This window comes from Vidua macroura, chromosome Z, assembly GCF_024509145.1.
Source record: "Vidua macroura isolate BioBank_ID:100142 chromosome Z, ASM2450914v1, whole genome shotgun sequence".
Lineage (NCBI taxonomy): Eukaryota > Metazoa > Chordata > Aves > Passeriformes > Viduidae > Vidua > Vidua macroura.
The window spans coordinates 11,267,689-11,292,295 of NC_071611.1; the positions used below are offsets into that span (position 1 = coordinate 11,267,689).

The window sequence follows — 24,607 nt, forward strand, 5'->3', positions numbered from 1 at the left end:
GAGAAAATGTGGTCACCCAAGGAACTTTCTACCCATTCACTGTGTAAATTTCTTGCAGTGATTCCTGTGGAAGTCAGAGAGGCAAAAAAAAATTTACCTCAGAAAAAAACACTTAGACTGAAGAATTCTTCACATTCTTAAGGATTTATTTATCTTCTTATTGGCCTAAATTACTTATATTGGGCCTATGATGCTCTGTAGATCTAGCTGAGATGCATTACCAACCACAGGAAAAGAAAATGGAAACAACATGGAAGTCCAGAAGAGAAGACTGACAGCTGTGGAAGACTGTGTTTTTTATTCCATCATCAAATAGAAGGGATTCTTTTAAATTTTGGGGGCATTAATTTAAAAGAGGTATTCAGTATTATTTTTTAAATGTAGAAAACAGTGAAACCTCTTCAAATTTAAAGTATTCCTTGAACAGTGAGTGATTTTTTTGGGTTATTTGTGATTCTTTGTAAATACTTTTGTAAATGTAATATTCAAACCTTTTTTATTTGTTTGGCCTGGCTTACTTATGAGGTGAACCCTGAGGGGAAAATTAAGTATGAAAACTAAGTGTGAGAAAATTTAGTGTGAGGAAACTGGGTTGTTGTTAAGGTAAGACAGTAATGATTTTTTATCTTCTTGTTACAGATGAGTTAGTGTTACCTTCCGTGTGATTCAGGCATTGCCTTTACTTGTAAAGCATCTGCACAATTGTGGGTTTGTGTCTGAAGGTGTTAGTAATGTAACATGATAAATCTTTTTTCTGGTTTCAGTGTGAATTTGTCCTGGAAATCCTGGAAATTGTCTGGGCCACAATTTAACTCTTCACTGTAAGAAGTAGTGTTGATCTCTGTTTGGGGTAGTCTTTTTTTAAAGGTTTGGTTTACATCCATCTCCAGTCTGTATGAATGGTAAACAGTGACAATAAAATTAGTTTTTTGGGTTTGTGTAGTTTCCAGAGAAAGAGGCCCCTGAGGCCAACATCAGAAATCAATGTTTAGTTTGGATTTTCTCAATAGTTTACAAATGTGCGTGTAATGTAGTGATGTTATTCTAATCTAAATCCTGGACATTTCCTGGAAAATGAAATAATCTGATTTGATTCATCCTCTCACTTCTCTGCCAAGGCTCAGAGACTAACAGTGTGCTGTAAAGAGGTATTTTCTATGCAGAGAGTGTCTGATTCATACAAGCTCACTACCTTCTCTCACCATGGAAGTGTTCCAGCACATGGTTTGATTGGTTCCTTTTTGTTTTCTCCTAAAGCTTTGGGTTTATGAACCTGAAGGTTTTGTGTACTTGGGTGTTGCTGCAGGCCCCCAGCCAGGTAATAATTAGCATTGACTCTATGATTGCAGAAAGCTGGTCAATTGCTTTATTATATAATCTTATACTATGTTATACTATACTTATTAAGAATCTCAGTAACCTTTACAGCCAGTCTGATACTGCTTTGACCTAATTGGTCAATCCATCCATCTAGTGTCTAATTAAGAAATCACTCTTTGATGAACAAATCTCTATGACACATTCCACATGTGCACAACAGCAGGTGCAAGTGCAGATAAGAATTGTTTCTCATTCTTTCTGCTGATCTTCTCACAGCCTTCCCTGGGAAAATGCCTGGGAAAATCTGTGCCTGCTCTCTGTGGCCAGAGAGCTACTGCCACACTTGGGGAGATTAGAGAACTGGACAGACTGGTGTGTCAGTTCACACCCTGGTGTGTTGATGTGAATTCTCTCCCTGTTGCTATTTCTGCTGTTTTCTCTCTGCTGCAAATACTTTTATTTTAGTAGCATTACCCAGATCCTCAGTTTTCTGGTATGTGAAGCTGCTAGTTTAAGTCTAGCATGTGTTCTCCAGTTTTCAAAGCAACTTTTCCCATTTGTGTTGATGTTGCTCCAGTGTATTCTTTTCCAAATTGCTGACTTATCCTTAATGATACCATGAATGAACTAAATTTACTTTAGTCTAAAATCTTCAAAGGCTGCAAATTGGCAGTGTTTTTTAAGCTAGTATGCATTCTTGTAGAATAACACAGTTTAACAAGCACCTGCTTCTTCATATTGATCATTCATGTTTTTTTAAGCTTGTTAAATGATCAGTATAAAGCAGGGTTGAACCGGTGCTGCCATTCCTGAGTTCCTTGGCTGCTAGTGTTGCTGATGGCAGCTTGTTGTTAAGGAATTACCTGAACAGTAGACTTATGTTTGATTTTTTTTCCGGCATTAGACTTGATGGGACTAAATACATAAAATTATTAAATAAATTAAATACATAAATTAAATGTACAATTAACTGTTAAATATATGTTTATTTACCACATCTCCTAGTGGATTAATAAATTAAATCCATTCCTGTAGAAGACCTTCCTGAATACCACATGCTTCTAAGGCAGTGCATAAGTCTTATTTTGATTTAAGTGAGCCAAGGACCTCCCTTCTGTGTATGAGATGAGGAACAGCATGTGGAACTTTCTGTGTAAAATTTTTCTTTCCTCTTAAGGTTGGAAGACATGTTTCTTTCAATGGACCCTTATGCTGTGTTTTTATAAACAAAGTCTTCTGGCCCCAGTAAAATTCATCAGGCTCAGATAATTTGTGTTGTCATGTGGCACATGAAATTCTGAAAATCATGAAAATTAAAATTGGCATGTGGAAGCTTGTTTCTCAACAGACTCTTCACTCTTCATCTACAGGTCCGTTATGAAACTAAATACTCCTGCTCCCTAAATACCACTGCTCCTTCACTGGGATCTCATTTCCCTGTGAAATGAGAGAGTAATTGTTCTTCTGTTGGCAACACCTAACCATTCAAAACCATTTTGCTTTCTGTGTCTCTGGCAACACAGAATTCCTTAATCCACATTTTTTTTATATTGAGTAGTTTTTAATTTGCTCTGAAACTTACCAGGTTTACCTTGGAATTGCTTTGGTGCTTTGCTGTATTATTTCTTCTGTATTTCTAAAGTGTTAAGAATTTTTCTTTTTATAGTTCCTCTTTGGTATTTATATGCATAGTGTTTAAAGTTCAGGGTACTTTACAAATGCCAGGATTTATTTATTTTCACAGTAAGACTAAATCCAAAAGTGAACTGTGTAGTACAGTTCTGAAGGAAGAGCATTTTATAGGTGGTGGCAAGTTTGATGTGATCTTTCTTTACAGACAGAAATCTTGTGTGAGAAATTGTTGTACCAGTTTCAGTTATCAGTTAGTGTTTATCTCCTACCATTCTCCCACCAGCATATAAGTTCAAAGCTTGCAAAATAGAACTTGTGAAAATACATGTATGGTAGAAAATTCTGCCAGCTCTTCAGCAACTGACTTGTTGCTTGTGGACACCACTGAAAATGAGAGTAATGGCTACCTCCTGTACCACATGGGCTACCTCGGGGAGAGATTTGCTGTGAAAACAGAAAGTGCTGAATGCATAAGAGGTGCATAGGTCACAAGGAAAGCAATTTAGAAGACTGGTTCTATACTTCGGTGGAGACATTTAAGTTGTATTATTCAAGAAATGCAGATGATGAAGATGAAACAATTCAGAGAGAAGAAGCTGAACTAGAGCTCCAAACGTAATCCGTATCCTTTTTGCTTTCTCTAGTGGTCACAGGAGCAGGAGATGGGATTGGAAGAGCATATTCCTTCAGGTAAAATAGATTACCTGTCCTTCATTTTACCTTAACAAAATGACAATTGCTATCTCTCCATCAGTGTCTTCAAATTAGTAAAATTATTCTAATGACATGACCATGTCATTACTAAAATTATTCTAATGACATGACCATTAGGACCATGTTTGTCATGACCATGACAATCATGACAAACATGGTCATAATCTTTCCCTCCTGTATAACTAGAATAGCTTTAATCAGATTCTGAAAGAAAACCAGTGGTACATTTCAGAGGAAAGTTATTCAGGCATCAGTGGTCTCATCAAACCAGGGAACTAAAATGAGTGATTCAAAAGAGGGCCTATTGTCTGTCCAGAGAAGAAAGTCTCCTAAACTGTCATTTTTCTCCCAGTTTCACAGCTAATCTGCAATGGGCTGGTCCAGTATTAACACACAAAATGTATTTTTCTAGCCTTTACACTTGCAAACACACATTGAAAGTTTTGTCTGAAATAACCAATAAGGGAGAAACTTGTATAAATTAATATAAACTACAAGTTATGGAAGGTATAAGGAATCCTAATAGTTTAATTCAGAATCAGGAGCTCTAGGAGGCTGCAGGAAGAAGAGTATCTCTGTGCTGTCCCTGTAGCCACTGCTGTGCAGAGTCACTGCAGCAGTACCTCCCTATTAACCCATGGTAGTCAGCACTGAGGGCAGACTGGCCTTGTATTGTGTTGTATAGCCTTGCTATTACTGATTGTGACTGAGCAGTACATTTTCTCCTTGGTGTCTTCTTTCTAAACTGCCGCTAAACAGCAGTGAATCAAGAGTGGCTGTTTTCAGGGCTGAGGTGACCGGGTGGCAAAGAACATCCTGTAACATGCAAGAGTTTAGATGTGATGCCTTCTGCTCATAGATTATAAAAGAAAAAAAATTTGAATTGATTTGCAAGATTTTTTGTGCTAGTCTTTTCATTATGCATTGTTTAAACACCTAGATATCTTATGACTGCCATTGCTTGGAATGGCAATACAAGAACTACTTTTGAAAGAACATTGAATGTAGAACCAATACCAGGTATTAGAGTTTTATGTTTGGCATAGTTGTGAAAAAAAACCCCATGGGAGAGAAGGGAAAGTGCGGTCTCTTGTCTACTCACTGAGTTGCAGTATTAATAACTAAACGAGAAGGGTCTAATGAATACATAGGTCAGGGGGAATGGGATGGGATTAATACAGGGAGAGCAGGCATAAATGCCTAAATATTTTTACTATGTCTCTGGGTGAAGTTCTCTGTTTATGCAGCTGAACTAATTTTCTGTGTGAGCACCTGGTGATATTTTATCCATGTGAAGGCTGCAAGAAACTAGAACGTCTAGATTGGAGCCTCTGTCATTGTTCTGCTTCATTTGTGCTGTATGGGTTATGTAAGAGTAAATCCCATTAAATGGCCAGCTATAACATGTTAATGGCTGCATTATGCCATAAGAAAGAGTAAACACACTGCTGTCCTTTTTTTTAAACTTCGCTAGAGCTGGATAGATTTTGTGGAACATTTGTTCATTATTTTTGGCATTTGTGGGATGACTGAAATTCATCTTTCTCCGTGCTGAGATGTACCATCCTCTCCAGGTGGTCCTTTTGAATGAAGCTGTGCTCAGCTACTGCTCTGTGGGACAGATCCCAAGCCCACACCACATGAGCTCATAGTTTGGCACATCACCTTGCTGGCTGAAGTAGAAGCACACACTTGTGTGTGGCTTGTAGATAAATAAATCTGATCCTGCTGTTTTAATATTTGTGTGCCTTCAGAGGTTCTGGCTCAGCACTGCTGTCTTGCTGCTCTGATGTCAGGATACAAAATTCTCTGATGTTCTTCTGCTGTTATGTACTGATGTGAAGGCAAACCTTGTTTGATGGGCACAGTCTTCTATAGTATTAGTTCTGATGTCAAGTGATTAATTTCTTTCTGATGTCCTGAGCTCAGGCATGGGCTGATAATGAGTCAAAACTAATTTAAGGACTCCTTACTTGTTGCATATGATACAGGATTCTAAGGAGAGCTGGTTTTGTGTTTTGGAAGGCTAGTGGAATGTGGTTTCCTGTGCTTAGTTTTATGTAGAGATCCCAATAGGTGGTTCATTGGATAAAACTCAGCAGACTGAGAGAGATTACAGTATCTACAGGTTCCATACTCTTGTTTTCAAGGTTTATGCCTAGATACAGGACTCTGCAAAGTCTCTTAAGCTCAAAAGCTGCCTGGGGCTGTATGAAGAACCTGGCAGCTGTGAAGTCTCAGAACAGTACTTTGTTGATGCTGGGACACAGACCTTCATTTCACAAACTTGTATTGAGAGGCAAGCAGATGTGGAACTCGAGTTTATCCTCTTCTGAATGAATATCCAGGCTTCCCTGAAGGCTCTAGATGTATTTTGAGTAGATGAGTTGTTTTGAATGACTGATCTTCATGAAGATGAAGATGAAGACCCTGACATTTTAACTGACTGCTGTGATGTCAGAGTACTGGAATTTTGGATCTAGTTTGCTGTATGTACTTGAAAAGCCAGGCTTCTGTTACAATTGGTCCATGAGTTCTTGGGCTGATAGGGTTTAAACTCACCAGACTTCCAAGAAGAAACAAAAGTAACTCACCTGTGAGTCTGCTGCTAGTCTCTACTCAAGGATTAGCATTTCAGGTACTGATGTAGTCTTGTTTGTTCTGCTTTTGGGATGTAGTAACTACAGATGTGCTTTATCATCTGTTGCTGACATAGCAACTCAGACATACTGGGTTTATGGACAAGGCCATGGCATATGCTGAGATTTATGGTTTGGCCTCTACACACTTCTCATGTGATGTCAGGGCATAAGCAGGGTGTGTTTTGGCTTACATGGTCACCATTCTTGTTTCTGTTAATAGTTCATCAATCTTATAAGTCAGGCCAGTGCTTGTGTTCAATCAGTGTTTCAGCAGACCATTTTGAGACAGACCTCATTCATTTAAGATTCATTCATTTCCTAATTTACCAGCTCCTTGAATCTTAAACATTTGTTTCTTGTCCTGAAATTCTGTATAGTATTACCAGCAGTATAATATCTGTTAAATATGATCTGAGTTTTCCTGCTCTGGTTGCAAAGTATTCTATTTTCTCCACTTGATCTTGGATTTATTACTGGAAATACTGCTATTCTCCTTGCATTGCACAGACCATGCAGAGCTAGCAGAAAAATTGCTATATCATCCTGCTCTGCCATCTCAGTTCTGGTCTGCTGGACCAAAACCAGGGCTGACATATTTGAACCATACTTAGAATGAATGAGTTTTTGATTCGTAGGGACCCTACAGTTCTGAATCCTAGTTAAAGAAAGACAAAAGGTGAAACATGGATCATATCAGTACAGTCCTAGAGAAGAGTCTCTTCTCTAGGAAGTTGAAGATGACTGTAGGCAACTACAGATTCCACAAAGCATTAATAAGGATTTAAAATTCTTACATCTAATGATTCATGTAGACTATAGTGAATTTGTTAAGGTAAATGTAGCAGTCACATGCAGTAGCAGTCATGGTTTGAATTTAAAACCTATCTTGCCTATCATGAAGCTTTATTGTTTAAAAAATCAATTCAGACTGAGCTGTAAAAACATGCTAGAAAATGCAGAGGGACTTAATACTCATTTAATTTGAACTTTTTAATCGTGTATTTTTGAGATCCCAGAATGCTGATTCTGTTTGAATTTTCTTTGTCATTAACCCTATTTCTAAATGCTTAGTTGCCATGATTCTTTATGACTGGAGTTGGCAATAATGATCTTACATTTAGGCAGAGTGCGTCTCAGAAGCATTTTAGTCCTTTGCCACTGGGAGTCAGGATTTCCTTGCAAATGCCGCTTCCCATTACACACTGGCTGGGAGCCAGTGCTTATTCTTTACTATGAAGGGGAACACCATTCTTTAATGTCAAAGCCTTTGTATATTAGGAAAATTCTTTGTACTGAAGACATCAACATTAAAAGCTACCATCATTTGAAATATTAAGCCAGATCTAATCTTTCCTGCCGGTGGACAGGGAATTCTAAGCACAATTATTTTTGTTTGCTTGAGGGTCTGTTTGTATCTCATGGTTATTACAGTGTCCTACAAAACCTGTTTCTGGAAAGGATACACATTTTCTATGTGGGTAAGGAAGCAAAAGAGACTAGTCAGGTGTATGGCTTCCTTTGCCTTGACTTCTGGTTAGTCTGGTGCACAGCAGCAAGGGAGGTTCCTCTCACCTGATAGGTAACACTTTTATAAGGTTGCCCTAAATATATGCTTCTAGGTGAAATATAATGCAACCTTAGCACTAAGGATCCTTTTATAGTTAGGTTTTAGGAGGGGGTTTTCTATCAAATGACATACGGAGAGAAATATATGATACTGAGAAGCCCAGTGAAGCAGAACTTTTTTTTATTTTGTGTTTTACATGGCTGGTAATTGGTCTTGCATCTGAAGATGCAAAAGTCTAAACAAACCCTATCCAAACACCTCCCAGTGACAGAAAGGAGAAAGTGACCCTGGAAACAGAGACCATATCTCTGACTGAAAATGCCTTGAGTCAAATTCCTTGCAGACAATGGAAAATCTACCAATATGTAGGCAATTATAGCTCTCTATATGAGAGCTTCAAGTGGAGAAAGACTTTTGAAACCCCAAAGCACCCAAGTCTATGCAGGTGTCTTTGGAGCCCTGGTCAATTATGTTAGAGGATCTACACAACACAAATTTGAGAGAAAGGCTGAAAATGCAAATAATTGTAGCTGATGCCTTTAGCAGGGTGATATCCCCTTGTACTCTTGATGGAGAAAATTTTTGAGCAAAGGTCCTTACTTCTTAACATCCTCTGCATTGTCTCATGAGAACCAAACAGGACAAATTGTTTCCTCAAATAGTTTTAAGAAGAAAGTGTTGCAGCGAGTCAGCTATAGAAATGAATGGATCTTCAGTGGATGGCCTTCGGCAGTTATTTCTTCTTCTAAGCAAATCTGAAGGTTCTTTCAGATGATGTGAGCTTTATGTTTTGTGATGGCTAATTTGGTTCTCTTTCTCCTTTCTCTCACAGGCATTTTTCTGGTTTTAGTTTTATCTTTCTTTATATACTCAGCTCAGCTGACAATTTTTAATAACTTCATTTCAAAAACTAGGGCCATGATCCTTTCTCTGACTTTGCCTAAAAATCTGATGGGAATGGAGGGCCTCAGAAAATCAGGAGAAAACCATTCTATGTTTGTTCTGCACTTGTTCTGCACATGGTTACACCAAACCAACCATAAATGGATCATTATGTTAAATAGTGTTTTCAGCTATAGAATTCCAGCTATTTCCAATTCTTTGTGGATGTACATTTTTGTGACTCTATTTTGAGTATTTATATATAACTCACCTTTTTTCCTTTGATTTTTTAATATTTATTTCTTTTAAGTTTGCATTTAATTAAAAATAAGGGGAAAAACAGTTAAAATTTATCCATCAAACCTGAATCAGATCTTATTTATTCAATAAGAATTAATAAAGTCCAAATCCTTTCTCGCTGTTGGGCCTTCAATTCAACAGGCTTAATGTACTTCTTCAGGAAAAAAATATGATGATGGAAGGTGATGCTGTAAAATGACTGGAAAGCCAGCAACATGACTAGGCTCCCGAACCCAAACAAATATAAAAATAAAAATTTATTTCTGAGAAATTTCATGTGATTTTCACTCCCTGAAGACTTTCATTCATTTGAAGTTGGCTCAAATTATTTTTATTTTTTCATACTATTGGGATTTGGTTGTTGTCCAATATATTTTTCCAGTAAGGATCCAAAATTATACAGTGAAGGAAATATTCTGAAAGTCTTTAGAAGACTGATTATTTTGGCCTGGTTTTAACATCTCTTATTTATCCATTAGGCAAGGGACAGGTGAATGAAAACAATTTAAAAATTCATTATTGCTGTTTTTGCAAAACTGTAAAAAATGGAAAGATTTTTCTCACCTTCCTGTTTCCTAACAATTTTATATTCCTTTGGCAAGAAGTAGATTAACTATAGTGATGATAAGGAGAACCTTTAAAAAACTGAATTTGTTAAGCATTTGCCTCAAAATTATCCTCCCATTTACCAGTCTGGCTTTACAGGGATCTGCAAGTCTTTTCCCTGGTTATCTAGCACAGCAGGGTGCTGGATATTGCTACAGCTTACCTCCAAGTATTTCTCCAATACTAAAAACTTTTTTATATTACTGTGTCCCTTGAGCTCTTCTAGACATGGATCACTGTAAAAATATATGTTTACTTTCAAAGAGTGTAATGGGCTAAAAAAAGGTGAATGTGTGCTTTTTACTACCTTTATCTGCCCTTAAAAATCTGTAAATACAGATAAATAAACTACTTTAAAGGTTAAAGTAGTTCTTGGAACAGAGCAGAGGAGGACTAAAACCAAAATCAAAGTACCAGGTTTGTTTTTTGTTTGTTTGGTTGGTTGGTTGGTTGTTGGTTTTTTAAGGCTTTCAAATTACATTTGGCTCTTGATTAAATAGTTAAATAGAGTGCCTTTAGAATTAATGTTCCCTTTCTTTTCTTCAAAGGAAATTAGCCATTAATCCTGGTGAATGTGTAGTATAAATACTTTAAGATTGACAGTTAGAATTTATTTAGGAGTCAAATGAGTTTTTATCCTCCATTAACTTTACAAATTGCTAGAATGAAAATCATTCTTTCCACTGTCTCTTTTCCTATATATGGCTTCTATCCAGCAGATTCCTTGATTTACATGTTTAAAAGTATGTGTCAACTCAAGACTATATCTATACAAGTTGGAAAGATTCGTCTTTAAGAAGGCTTAGCAGCTGAGTCCAACAGAGTATCTTACCTAAGAGAGCAGCACGTCTGTCAGGGATGTGGCAGCCTTGGATGAAAAAGTCTGCAAATTTTCAGCCTGCAGCTACCAAAATCAAGGAATGGACCAGAAATTTTCTATCCAACATGCCTCTCTCTCTCTCTCTTTTTTTTTTTTTTTTTTGGTGGGGCTAAATAGATTTGTTTTCCCTTGGAAAGCAAGGGGTATCTGATGAGGAAAGTTGTAAATTCCTCTGCACTATGATTGAATACAAGGGCACCCCCAGTGGACACCTTCCTAACTGAGGCCATACTGCACTGCACTGTGTAGCTGCATGTGATGAAGGACTTGCCTGTCCTGCAAACACTCCTACACCTTCTGCACACACCCATGGATTTTCACTTGTTCACTGACAGCTCCAAGCTTCACTGACAGCAGCAGTATTATCCATGTAATCCAAGGTGTGGGGAGGTGTGTTGAAGTCCGGCTACACTGATAAGGTTTAGACACTGTTCCACCTGGTTGTGGTCATAGTCTTTCCCACAACTTGCTGAAATAGGTGGCAAATCCCAGTGAAGTATTTCAATTGTTTTCAGCAGGTTTTGGCTGAAGTCCAGAGTGAGTCATCTGTTGTTTATTTTATCAGGTTGGAAATTAGTATCTTAACAACAAGTAGACAGCACAAACAAAAGGAAAGAGAGAAAAATACAGTAATGAAAAGCATAGCGTATCTGATGTGGAGGCACTTAAACCAGCAGGAAGCTCTGGACACATTATTCTGTTTTCCTTTTTTTTTTTTTTTTTTTTAATATCTACACAATACTTTTTTGCAGTCCATTGGACATTATATTGAAAAGACTTCCTCCATTTTCAAACTGACTGTATTATTTGCCTAATTATATTGCCACATCTGTTTGGATACTGAGTGCTATAAATTAAAAGAGTCTAAGCTGTGGGTAATTACAGACATCTCAGTGTTTGGTTTTCTGAGTTCTGTGGGCCACAGGTGTGCCTGAGAACAGCACTCAGAGCTGGAGCCAGCAGAAACCCACAGTAAGAAAAACATTTCTCCAAAGACACACTGGAATTGAAAACCAGATTTCCATTCATTCAGACTGGAAGCTCTTTTAAAATGAGATAAAAAATACCAAAGTAGGTGTTACAGAGGGCAGACAGAATCACTAGCACAGGTACACTGCTCATTTAACACATTTAGTACTGTAGTTGTGAAACATTGATCAAACCACAATACCAGGGGATTAGAAATGATGGAATGCTACTAACTGCAGTCCTGTTTCTTCTGCTTGTATTTCCCGAGCAAGCTGTACAGGCAGAGTTAGGTCCTGTTTGCAAATCTGTACCATACTGGTGTTAAAGCCAAATAAACAAACAAACAAACAAAAAAAAAGCCACTTCTGCAAGATACACTAAATCTCAATTTACTCTTCTATCTGTAAATTTCCACTGCATATGAACACCATCTAAGATTTAATGCTTCTCTCTTTATATTCAAGTGTTGCTGTAGTACTTCAAGAAGGCCTTTCAAGATCAGTTCTTGTGCCACTTGGGCATTCATTTTGCTATGTTGATTTTCAGAACATCTTCATAACTCTCTAAACTATCTAAATAGGAGGGGAGTGGTTCTGGAATGCTGTATATCCTAAACAACTTCATTCTGATTTATTACCTTTTTGGTAAATTTCAAAAAGCAGCACATTATCCTACCTGACAGCAGATTCCCAAGTGGTCTAAGGTCAGAAGGAGGTAGATGTAAAAGTCTTAGCAATACATCTTATAACACATTGAATTAACCAACTTGGTTCCACTTTTAATTTTCTTTGAATTAGTTTTTACTCCATTATTTAAAATAAAATAAAAGAAAAAAAATTTAAAAAAAAGAAAAAAGAAAAAAGACAGAAGACAATAACCTGTCCTGGTGTTTGAAAAGCTAGGCATTTTACTTCTATGACACTTAGGACTTTTAAACAGAGATGTAATCGCTTGTATCTTCAAAGACTATCATAAATCTTTGTCACAGAGAAGGAGAAACATAAGAAACATTGGAAATTGGTTTTTGGCTCTCTCCTTTGCAGAATTGCTATAATTTTTTGAAGAGCTATCCCTGGGTAATTCAGTTGTCAGCATGAGATTTTTATTGGTTTTTAATATATTGGTTTATTCTTATAAGAGACGGAGGAAAGCCATCTGGAGTACTTGCTTGTTGGCTGACAGTGCTGGTTGCAGCCATACAGTTCTGTACAGACAAGGAGTTGCAGAGAAAGTCCAAATGGCTTGTTTGATCCTCATTTTTATGTTGCTCTAGTTTTGGCTGCCCTTCTGATTGCCCGCGAGAAAGATGGCCACAACATCACTATACATTTTAAGACCATCTCATTTTGTTTATAGAGCTCTTCAAACAGAAGGTCACTGTAGGTGTCTGCTCCAGCTGTTGCTCTGTTCTTTCCCACTCACTGCATTTACACTCACAATGTCCTTTTATTTATAGTTTCACTATTCACCCAGCCTGGGACCATGACGGGGTCATTTGCCACTAGAGTTGCTTTTATAGGTTGAAGGTTCAAAGGATGTTTTGTCCCTTTCATACACAGAACTGCAGCTTAGAAAGAGGGCAAGAAAAAGGGCAGTCCTTCCTCCTTTCTTCTGTCATGGAGACAGATGTCCTGTAAAACTGCACGTAAGATGCAGCCCACATTTCAGATGCGCAGTCAGTGTGTTTGCTGTTTCCTCAAACTGCATTACTTGAGTAGTGTAAGGTGGTCAAAACTCGCAGTTTGCAAAGAGCTTGGAGGGGCAAAGAGGAACAACTGGAAGAGAGCAACTTTATCTCATCCTCCACTCCAACAGAGGTTCTGATTTGTTGCAAATTGGCCTGCTGGACGCAAAGCCAGCTTTCTGCATCCTTGCTCTCCCACAGAACCTGGCACAAGGCCTCTTCTTAGTGAATGAGCACCAATAGATGAGACAAAATTTCTGGGTAATAATTCAGCAAGTCTGATTCCTGTTCAAGCCAATGCTTTCTGTCTTCTGGATGCTAAGATAAGAATACAAACCAGCAAGAGACATTTTGCCAAAAGCCATGTGCACTTTTTGCCATGAGTGTGCACCTGAATTCCCGTCACTTGCAGAGAGCCTGCAATCTGGTATTCTATTGACATTTCCAAGCTTTGCTTGTCACTTTTTCAGCAAACTTCATCTGGATTTCAGGTTGCCCATAAAACTTGAAAGCGGGTTTAGTAGCAAAAATTTACAATGTGAACATCTAGTTAGAGGAGATCTTACTGGGCCCTTTTAACGTAGAGTCTTGCCTTTAAAAATTAGTAAATAAGAGTTTCTACTTCTTTTCCTCATGAAACTGCATTGAAAATATGAACAGCAATAAATCAACTGCTGAAAAAAAGGCAACGTACAGCTGGGCTCCCCTCCTGCATAAAAAGTGACATTGGAAAAATCACACACATTTCCCTTTCCCTTCTAATTGACCTTGTAAAATTTACGCTATAGCCTCTCTAAAATGCCTTTTAGTGCTGCAAAATCCCAAGAAAGGTTCAGGCTATGAGAGTGCAAGTGTTAAAACTGGCAAGGAATTTTAAAAAAATAATGCAGAAAATGCTACATCCTATCCATCCTTGTTTACCCCTCCTCTTGTGTAAAATGATAAGTTTCACTTGTTAAAATGCTTATCTTATTCATCAAAACTCTTTTAAACTGTTCTGCAAAGTTGTGCTTGTATAGGGGATCTGGCATCCACATTCATTTGTCTAATGTATGCTGACAGTGTTCATCTATATATATTATGATAACAAGGGGAAGAAATCCTGTGTGGCTTATTTCCAAATTTGTTTTGTTTTACCTTACTGAAGGACTAAATGTTGTGTAGATCTTGTAAGAAGAAATCCATTGATTTTAGGGCATAAATTCAGCCTATATATGCCAGGCCATTTTCCTGAAAACAGCTGGGTAGAGTGAATATGTTATGCTTGTGTTGTGTTATTTCTTAGAGTAAGAAGGTTGAAACAATTGCTTGATGTACAATGGACATTACTTAGCAAGACATCTGGTTGTTTCTCTTATTACAGCTCTCCCTCTTTCTCAGTCGATGCAAACTGGTTTTCTTGGCTGGTTGGTCTTTGGTTTTGGGTTTTTCTTCCGTTACAGAGCTGGCCACAGATCAAAAGGTGAAGGGTATACAAGTTGATTTCACTAAAAATTCAGTGTAAAAGAACGTTGAAAGAGATCTGAAGGATGTGGATATAGGTTTTCTGGGTCAGTCATTAAGGTCTGTTAATTGACAAGTATTTTATAGCTGTAGTGTATTAAACAGACCATTGTATAAATGATGTGTTGTAACAACTTGTTAGCCAATGTTTAAAACCAAGTACTCATAAGGAGTCTGTGGCTTATTATCTGGTATGACTCATGAAGCAACAGTGAAAACATGGGGTTTTGGAAGGTTTTTTATATTTTTAAAGAAAGTCCTTTTAATAGTGAAAGAAATGAAACAACAGCAACAATACACAACTTTAGCAACAGTCTGTTTTTCTGACACTTATCAGTATCAGTGATTTCAGTGAAAACAAGACTTGATGCTAAATAGTGTTTCTCTTCACATGCAGCTCACAATCTTCTGGGTCTTAAGAAGAAGCAATTTGTTTAACTAGATGAACTATGCACTTTTTCTATATTTGATTCTTAACACTGTATTTTCCCTGACTAGTTAGCAATGTTTGAATGCTTCATAATCCTCTTCCATGCTGTTTCCTTAATGGGCCAAACATAGAAGAGTTAGGATTATTCTGTAGATTTCATCTTCTAATATAGCAATGAGGAATTCATTGAACAAGGCACAGATTTTGCCCCCACTACAATCAAGTATTAACTGTTCAGTTGGGTTGGAAACTGGCTGGGCCTGAAGAAGCATATTTTGACTTGGTTTCAATGCTTGGAAGAGCTTAAAAGAGAAAAGGAATAGTAGTTTTCAGCTAAACTACAGGAAACATCCAGTGATAGAGGGGAGAGTACAGGGGATAGAGGGGTTGTAGCAGGGATTAGCAGACTCCCTGACTCCCTGCTGGCTTGTAGTGTAATGGGGTCCAGTCCATCCACAGCCACAGCTGAAAATAATGGGTTCTTGTTAGTGTTATTAAAACTTAGTTTCTTTGGGACACATTGCTTAAGAATATGGAAATAAACAAACAAACAAACCAAATTTTAAAAAATAAGAAAGAATAAAAGAAAGAAAAAAGAAACCTCATTTAAATACTGTTTACTTTGTGGGGGAATTAATTTACAGTGGTTGAATTGAGTGAGAGGATTAAGGATGTGATCAAGTTTTCCATTGCCTTATTGTTATTTACCTCTATATCACTTGCAATGAAAAGGCCAGAATTTCTAAGTGTGCATCTTGCTAGAACCTCTCGCAGGATTCATTCAGTTTTTATGTCATCATCAGAGAATCTCATTATGCCAAATTAGAGAATCTCAGGCAGGCTGCTTCCCTCAAACTCTGACTTAAGGATGAATTTACTGTTTTGTTGCTTCCTGCTGGACCTTGTCAACTGCATTATTATTTCTGTTTCAGGTAGGTACGCGACACAGTCCCATCTGTTCTAGTGCTGTAATGTATTTCATCGGAAAAAAATCAGTCCCATATTAGAGTGACCAACTATCTTTTCTGTGTATTATAATTTAATTCATCAGCAGACAGTGATTTTCAGTAGGCATATCAGTGTTAATTTAAGGAACCTACCTGTTTCTATTACCTGTGAAATATTTTGATCAGAACTGACTGGAAAATTTTTAACAGAATTTCTCAGTTGAAACACATCTTTGCACTACAGCTGAAACAGCTAAAAATTTCACAAATCATTTTTGCTTTCATATTCAGGGAGATTTGCTTCAGAATTAAAGTTTTCAAGACAGGTAGACCTACAGTTAGAATTTTAGCACTGTACTTGTGGTTTTTGTCACAATTCTCTTTTGCCAACATGTTTTTGGATCAATGCAGGACAGAAACTCCAGGAACTGTCTCCTAATTCTGTATTGCTACCCCTTGGTGCTAATTTTGGTTGGCTCCTTCCCCTACAAGAACATTTAGTATTTCATGCTTTTCAGCTCTGATTAAGATTTGATTTGCTCTACTGTTTGCAAGCATGATGTTAACATGAACATGAGCAGAAGATCTCAACCTTGGCTTTCATGGCTTTCATGTCTTTCTAAAAATGGCATGAAAATTAACAGCAGATGTTTGTCCTTCTCTGGCTTTTAAAATTTGCATCCCAAGTTTGTACTGCTGCTTAATGACTTAAGATAATAAATCATGTAATACCAGTCAATGGAAGCAAATTCTGTAAGTAGCTTTTTGACATTTCTGCTCCTAGGATATATTCTATGTCAAAAGAACAGAAATATCTGCAATATCTGAATGCTATATATATATGCCATTCTGTACCGTCTCAGTCTAGATACAGAAGGTTTTTCTTTTCATCATTTCCCACTTTACATATATCTCAGAATCAACCTCTTTTGTTTTTTCAGTGTCTGGGCATTGCTCTCCCCACTGCTGCAACCACATCCTTTTCAGTGTTTCATGAATATTCACTTTCCAAATTACAGAGAAGAAAGTACTCTCCTGACCAGTATTCCTCATGGTTAGGTCCAAATAATCTTTAAATCTTTTTGGATTTTTCTTTCCCCTCTCTGTCTGGATTCCTGCTAAGATCCTGTTCACCGTTTCTCGCCATTTCTCCCGGCTCCCACAGAGGTCAGTGGGATTTTCAGCACTGCAAAAAAAGGATCTTTTCTCATGTTTTGTGCTTTATTTGGAAATTCATCTTCATCTAAACTGATGTGACTGACCTATGTTGTCAGACTTTGTCAACCGCACACTGCTCCTACTATCCCCTTGAGCACAATGACATTACTGAAAAAAAAAATCAGGAAATAACAAGTATTCAATTAAACTGTGCCATTAATTTGCACTACTTTTCACTACTGCCCTTTACAAGTTAGGTCACACTGCTGTCTTGACACAATACATAGTGTAAGTATGACTTCTCCTTGGTACTTAGGCTTACTATCAATAATACCCTTCAAAAGCACAAAGAAAAGCTGGTTTCTTACCTGAACAAATGCATCTAAATTCACTTTAAAAATCAGATGCCTGATTAAGTCTATTGCTAAAATAAGAATGAAAAAAATATAAAGTAATTAGCACTAAAAATGATCCTACAGCTCTTTTGGGAAGCAGAAAAAAAAATTATATATTTTCCTGATTTTCTGCAATTTCTGATCCAGCTGCAGGCAGAAGTGACAATGCAAAAAGAACATGGAATTGACTTTCTCCTTGCAGTTATGATTCCATGTTGAAGAATGATGAAATTCAGAAACTGTTGAAAAGCTTTGGATAAACATAAGACTCTCACTGCTTAGAGGCTAACCTTTGGAATTTTTTGACAACTCAGATGATTTTCAGGCCACAGCATTTCTAAAATATTTTCCGAAATGTTGAATGTGCCATATTTTAGCTATTTGAGCTGTATATATATGGTTTGATCAAGTGAAAAAACTTGTTATTAAAATAAAGTCAGTTCAGAAATGCTGTCAGGAAGATGTGAAATGAAAAGAATTCTTAAAATACTTGTCTTATAGATGACAAAAATAATTTTGAAACAGATGCAAGCAAGGTATTTTTTCTATAACTTTGAACTGTGTTCAGCTTCTACATTCAATGCCTTTAGTAGTAGTTAAGCTTTTTCATTAACATCTGGACTTCACAGTCTATCAATCAGTAAGATATCTTCTACTTCTGTTAGTGCTGTATGATTATATGTATAGGAACTCCCACAAATTGTCAGTCAATTGTAGAACAGAGCAGAAAACAAAATATATATCTGTCCCCAGTTAAAAATGTGTGGCAGAAATAGAAAAGGATGTGATGGGCCTAATCAAGGAAGAAACAGCATTTGAATTGAAACAGCAATTGAATCTATTCTTCTAAGAGTGGTAGTTTAGCTTGGAAGAAGGATCTTGAAATAATGCTTTTCAAGCTCTGGAAATACCCGTATTACTAATCAGCGATATTAATTCATCTCTGCGATTAAAGATCCCTGTCCTCCTTTTCATACTACATGTATTTTAGACATGGGGTCCTTATCTAGAAGTTTGGCTCTTTGGATGGATTTTCTAGAAAATATTGTTAAATACTGCATTTTAGAGGCCAGTACATGCTTTTAGTTTTGGCAGAAAAAAGCCTTCTTACTGTTTAGTTTTATTTTTGGGTTTTTTTTTGTTTTTTCCTCGTTGTTGCTAAATGTATTGGGTTTTAGTGATGTGTACAGGGAGTTGTGAATGGGGAAGCTAAACCAACAGATCCATGGAGCAGGAAAAAGAATGTGCTAACTAGAGAGCAAAGGGGATTAGCCAATTACTTAGGAGAATAAAAACTTTCCTCTGATGACAGAGTTTTTTCTCTGTTAGATGTACAATTGCATGTACAATGTTCCCATGGTTCTGATTGTGACAGGCATTTAATTTTCACTTATGACATTATTCCTGTCTGGTTTAGACCAAACTAAACTGTAAAAAGGGAGTCTTTTGAAGGTACACTTGACAGTATAGGAGAGTTATGCCTTCTGGGGAAAAAAATGTTTTCTGCTCATGCTCTCTTTTACTATAATCCTGTAAAGTGTAAACAGAATGTAACTGTTAAAATTAAATTTCAGTCAGAAAGTTCTAATTCTGAATCTGTCCTCTGGTTCGAGTACTTTCCCTTGTCCATTATATACAATGCACTCTGTTACTAAGATAAATCTTTCACACTGCTTTATGAAGAAATCCCCATTAAGTGTTTCTCAAAGCATTGTATTAGTATAACAAATGATCAGTATATAAATAGCATTGCTCCATTGAAATAATGAAGTAATGTAAATTAGCACTACCTGACAACCAGGAATCAGTGAAACTATGTAAATGAAATCAGCTCAGGGTATGTCTGATCCTTGGAATGATTTTGCCTTTGATTAAATAGTATTATACCAGTGCTCACAATTTGTCTTCATTCTGGGAAGTGATGAATTTTACTAGGCTCACTTATCTAGTTTAATTAAAACTGTAGATGCACAAAAGTGCTAGGTTTTGCTTATGGAACCAAGAATAAAATTTCTGGTAGGTGACTGGTAAGTTGCCTAACTTCATAGATTTCACCTTAAATTTTGAAAAACAGTCTTTTTTTTCCTCACTAGGACTTTTATATTTTTCATTACAGAGGAGCAATTCAGCATCATCAAGTTTCTGACTATTTCTCAAAAACATCCAACTCCTAAAATCTCTCATGAAAGAAACCCAATATTTGCATAAAGTTAGTATATACATACTCTTCATGATGTCGAGAAAAACTTAGATAAATCTAATAGATTGAAGCTAAAACTTTCCTTCAAATTCAGAAATACTTGACTTTGAAACATTTATCTGTAGGTTATGCTACTACGAAAATACTGAAGGCACAAGTTTCATTTTCCTCCACTTTTCATTGCAAAAGAAACAACAAGTGCAAGTGTCTGACTGGCATGATAGGGATCATCCAGAACAGAGAGCCACATGAAACAATAGCTAGAATAAGTGGGACTTGGGGATGTCTCTACTTTTTCATAAAAGTGTCAAAGCTTCCAATGCAGTCTGCAGTACTACTTGTTGCATGTCCAGCTCAGGACAGTGCCAAGTTCTGTCTTTTCTGGCACAGAAAAAGAGTCAGCCTCGCCCAGGTGCACCAGCAGAAACTGTATCTTGAAAGCTTCATTTCTATATTTTCCGCCACTGTCCTGGGACTTAGCTTGTACAGTGTTAGGCCATTTGTGTTTAGGACATGTTCACACATTTCTGAGCATAGTGAAAGCACTTAGTTTCCTATGCTAATGGTTTGTTTGGTTTGGTTTGGTTATATTCTATCTAGGCTTCTATAAACACTTCTGCAACCACTACAAGCAGAGTATAAGGCAAAGGTAATTATGATACAGGTGTTGCTGTATCTTGCCATATTAGCCTTTGTTTCAGCAAATTCTTCAAGAATACTTGAGATGCCTAAATCCATATTGTGTAGCTGTCCTCAGTGAACTGCTGGGTGACTCTGCAAAAGTTCTGTCTCCCCTCTATATGAAGCTTTTTTTCCTTATTTCACCATAATACTATCACTGATTCCATATAGTGCCCTAATCCATTGCAAATATCAGTTAAAATATGTCAGATGCTATGGGATTCTGTAAATGCCTTATGTAAGTGTTAGATGGCACTACACTGTTGTTATTATCTTTTCTTTTTTTTTTTTTAAGATAATGATTCCTTATACTGTTTCTGCTCCAGTGACAATGTACCAGAACCCTGATGTTATTACAAAGGCAGCAGAAGAGCTTGTTAGTGAATCCCTGAAGTATGTCACCTTTGGAGATGAGATTTTTGGATGTTTCACCCATGAAATTCTGATTGAATTTGCTTATGTGTAAATGTCTTCAAAAGACTTCAGCCAAGTCTGTCTGGGGTCAGCCTGTTCTTTTCACTTTTTCATAGACCTTGGACATAAATGAGAAAGAGACAATGGGTTGTTAAAGCTAATATGGCACCAGTAAAATATGAAGAGAGGAATACACAAGTAAAGTGTAGTGGTAAGAGCATAGTATGGTTTTCTTTGCTTATGAGCCTTGAGCTGAGCTCAGTTTCATGTCTGGTTATCCTTTATCCTCTCTCCAGCTGCCTGTTTTCATGACCTTGCTAAGGAATTTTCCAAGACCTCTACTCCTTCAGAAAAATTGGCCAGAAATTTCAAAAGTTATTAGTGGGGGAGAGGAAGGACATAAAACTAGAATCTACTATCACAAAGACATAATTTCCTTGGATACCATGCTAATAAAATAGAGTAAATATTTATACACAGCATCTGTTAATGATGAGCATTAAATGCAAGTATAAGAAAGGCAACAAATTTGCTGAAAGCAGAGGAATTAACAATTTCCTCTAAGAAAAATGTAGTTACTGAAAGCCTGAAGTAAAAGGTTTTGTGGGCCTTATATAGGCTCTAAGAAATTTATATAACCATTTTAACATAGTCTTGAAGGTCACCAATAATTATGGTTATTTGATATTTATTAATAAAACAATCATTTGCTTTATCTCCATCTTGTTCACAGTATATTTTCATGGTTTCAGTGAGTGCTTTGTGTCTTTGGTTTCTTTGGAAAAGTCAAGGAAACTTGCAAGAAGATAAAAAGAAATCTGTCAGAATGTAAAGTACACATTGGGTTTTGGGAAGCCTGCAATGATATTTTTTTTTTCTTTCCAGAGCCTGTGAATGGCTCTGCAATATCTGATATGGGATGTAAGAGGCAGCAACATAGGAAAAAGATACACAGTAATTCTACACTGCTGAATGAATCCAGAAGACAAATGTTTTGACTGGATGCTGGTCAAATCAAATTGGATGGTGTTAAAAGGTATTTCAAGGACAATGCAATGACCAGGCATAGTCATTGTGGGTTCATAAAGGGAAAGTCCCGCCTAATTAATCTGCTACCCATCTAGAATAAGGTTACTTGCCTAGTGGATGAAAGGAAGGTGGTAGGTGACGCTTTTCTTGGTTTTAGTAATATTTAGTAAGATTTTGGTAAGATTTTTGGTGCTGTCCCTCACAGTGTTCTTCTGGACAAGCTTTTGCGATGATGAGGTTCACAGTGTGCTGGATGAAGAACTGACTGAATGTCAGAACTTCAGGGGTTTTAGTGTGTGGGGCTACTTCTGCCTGGTGAGCAATCACCAGTGGTGTTCTTCAGAATTCACTGTAGGACCAGTTCTGGTCAACAAGTTTATCAATGATCTGGATGCAAGACTTGAATGGGCCATTTGCTGACAGCACTAAACTAGGAGATGCTATTGTCTCTTCAGAGACAAGAGGCCTTCCAGAGGGATCTGAAATAGATTGGAACACTGAGTAAGTATCAATAGCATGAAATTTAACAAGAACAAATCCAGATTCTGCACCTGGGATGCAGTAAAGCTGGGCACAAGTATAAGCTGGGAGAGGAGTGTGTGTAGAGCAGCCCTGCAAAGTGGTCTGGGGGTGCTGGTCGGCAGCAGCTCAGGCTGAGCCAGCAGTGTGTGCCCGGGCAGCCAGGAGGGCAAACCCCATCCCGGGGTGCATCAGACACAGCATCACCAGCTGGGACTGGGATCATCCTGCTGGATTCAGCCCTGGGGCAGCCTCACCCTGAGTCCTGTGTGCAGTGCCAGGCCCCACAGCCTGAGAAGGGTGGGAAGGTCCTGGAATGGTCCAGAGGAGGACAACAGAGCTGGTGGAAGGGCTGGAAGGCACATCCTGTGAGGAGAGGCTGAGGGCTCTGGGTTTGTCTGGTTTGGAGAGAAGGAGGCTCAGGGGTGACCTCATTGCTCTGTACAGCTCCCTGAGGAGGGGACCTGGAGAGGGAGGGTCTGATCTCTCTGCTCTGGACATTAGGAAGCACCTCCCTACTAAGAGAATGGTGAAATGCTATCACAGGCTTCCTAGAAAGGTGGCCGATGTCCCGTGCCTGTCAGCGCATCTGGACAATGCTGTTCACCTTGGGCTTTAACTCCTAGTCAGCCCAGAAGCAGTCAGGGAGCTAAACGACATGATCTCTTTAAGTCCTTTCCAACTATTTTATCCTGGGCTAGGCTTGTTTCTGCTATTTAATCAGATGGATTTCTGTTCATTAAAACTCAGTAATTTTCATGTGCCCTTTAATTTTGCATGTTTATTTAACTTCTTCATTTCAAAAAGTATTTGTAAAACACTTGTATGAAGATAGCAAGGATTCTATTAATAAATAATTGAGATTTTTGCCAAATGTGACAGACAGTCTCTGTAATCTTTGCCACATAGATGGAAGAGAAACCACAGAATGTATCCTACTGGCTCCAGAAATTGCTGTCTGCTGCATTGCAGTTAATGACATCTATAGACAACATATCATAGACATATATTATAGCACCATTTAGGTCCCAGCTTTCCACACGTCTCCTATACTTGTTGTTATAAATCTCAAAATAATAACTAAGGATTGAGCTGACATCTCTGAACTGAAATAATGAAAATTGCAATACATAAAATGATATGTATCTTTCCTGCAGTACAATCAGATTTGACCCAGATCTGCAAACAGTTGTAAAAAAATCACTTTACTCACATGGGCGCCTATGAGTTCGTTCTGCCATTGAATTGAATGAAAGTGCTGATACACTTATGTTCTTTCATATTAGAATTGGAAATAAAACTATTACTTGAATATTATCACTGTCATGGTTTGACACGGAAATTAATTTTCTCAGGAAATTGTGGTCAAACCAATCAGTGGTCAGGGTTGGATATTGGCATTTGGACTGACCACTGAAGGCATGGACACGCCTCTGAGAACACAGGGGGTTAAAAGCAAGAACTCCCAGGGGAACAGTCCCTTTGGTTCCAGTCAGTGTGGAGTGCAGACTCTCCCCTGCCCAGCCTCACGCTGGGTGGGGCAGGGGCAGCCACACGGCCCAGGCTGAGGTAGGCCAGGGGTGGAGGGACTGGAACAGGGCCGGCCCCCTGCGGATGGAAGGGTGGAGGAAAAATCTGGGATGTTTGCGTTCCGCCCCCACCAGAGTCTCTCTGGAGAGAGAGAAAAAGAGACAGCGGTGGTGCCGGCAGTACACCGGCAGAGGAGAAGGAGAAGCGGGGGGAAGGTGCCCAGTCATGGGAGTTGGAGGTCTGGGCAGAGATCCCGGCCATCTGGGGAATTTGAGACTTTTAACCCCTTCTTGGATGATTAAAGTTTTGTGAAATATTACTCCTCCTTGATCTGAAGGAGAAGAGATAGCCTGGGAGTGAGAGGTCAGAAGAAGATGGGAAAATGAATTATAGTGTGGGAGGAGATGATGGAGTGGCCTTGGCTGGACTTTTCTTGTACAGCCATAGTCTGAACCAAATTCTCCTGCAACAGAAACTGCATTTTTAGGGGGATGCAGTGATGAGCCAAGAAACCTGCTTCAGCAGCTGAGAGTGACAGGAGTGGAGTGAACAGAGAAAAGTTGAGGAGGGTGTGGTGATGCCCTCTGTCTTCAGAGAAGAAGAAG

General features: G+C 38.0%; 1 protein-coding gene across 1 annotated transcript; it reads left to right on the forward strand.

Moving 5' to 3' along the window:
- The first annotated feature begins 3,281 nt into the window (after nt 1-3,281).
- HSD17B3 (hydroxysteroid 17-beta dehydrogenase 3) lies at nt 3,282-21,578 on the forward strand. The gene is given in 9 exon segments (XM_054003042.1): nt 3,282-3,429; nt 14,639-14,746; nt 15,198-15,264; nt 16,027-16,054; nt 16,945-16,953; nt 18,131-18,165; nt 19,204-19,296; nt 20,439-20,493; nt 20,806-21,578. Coding segments are annotated over 9 exon segments (714 nt in total). The 3' UTR covers nt 20,977-21,578.
- Nucleotides 21,579-24,607: the final 3,029 nt, after the last annotated feature.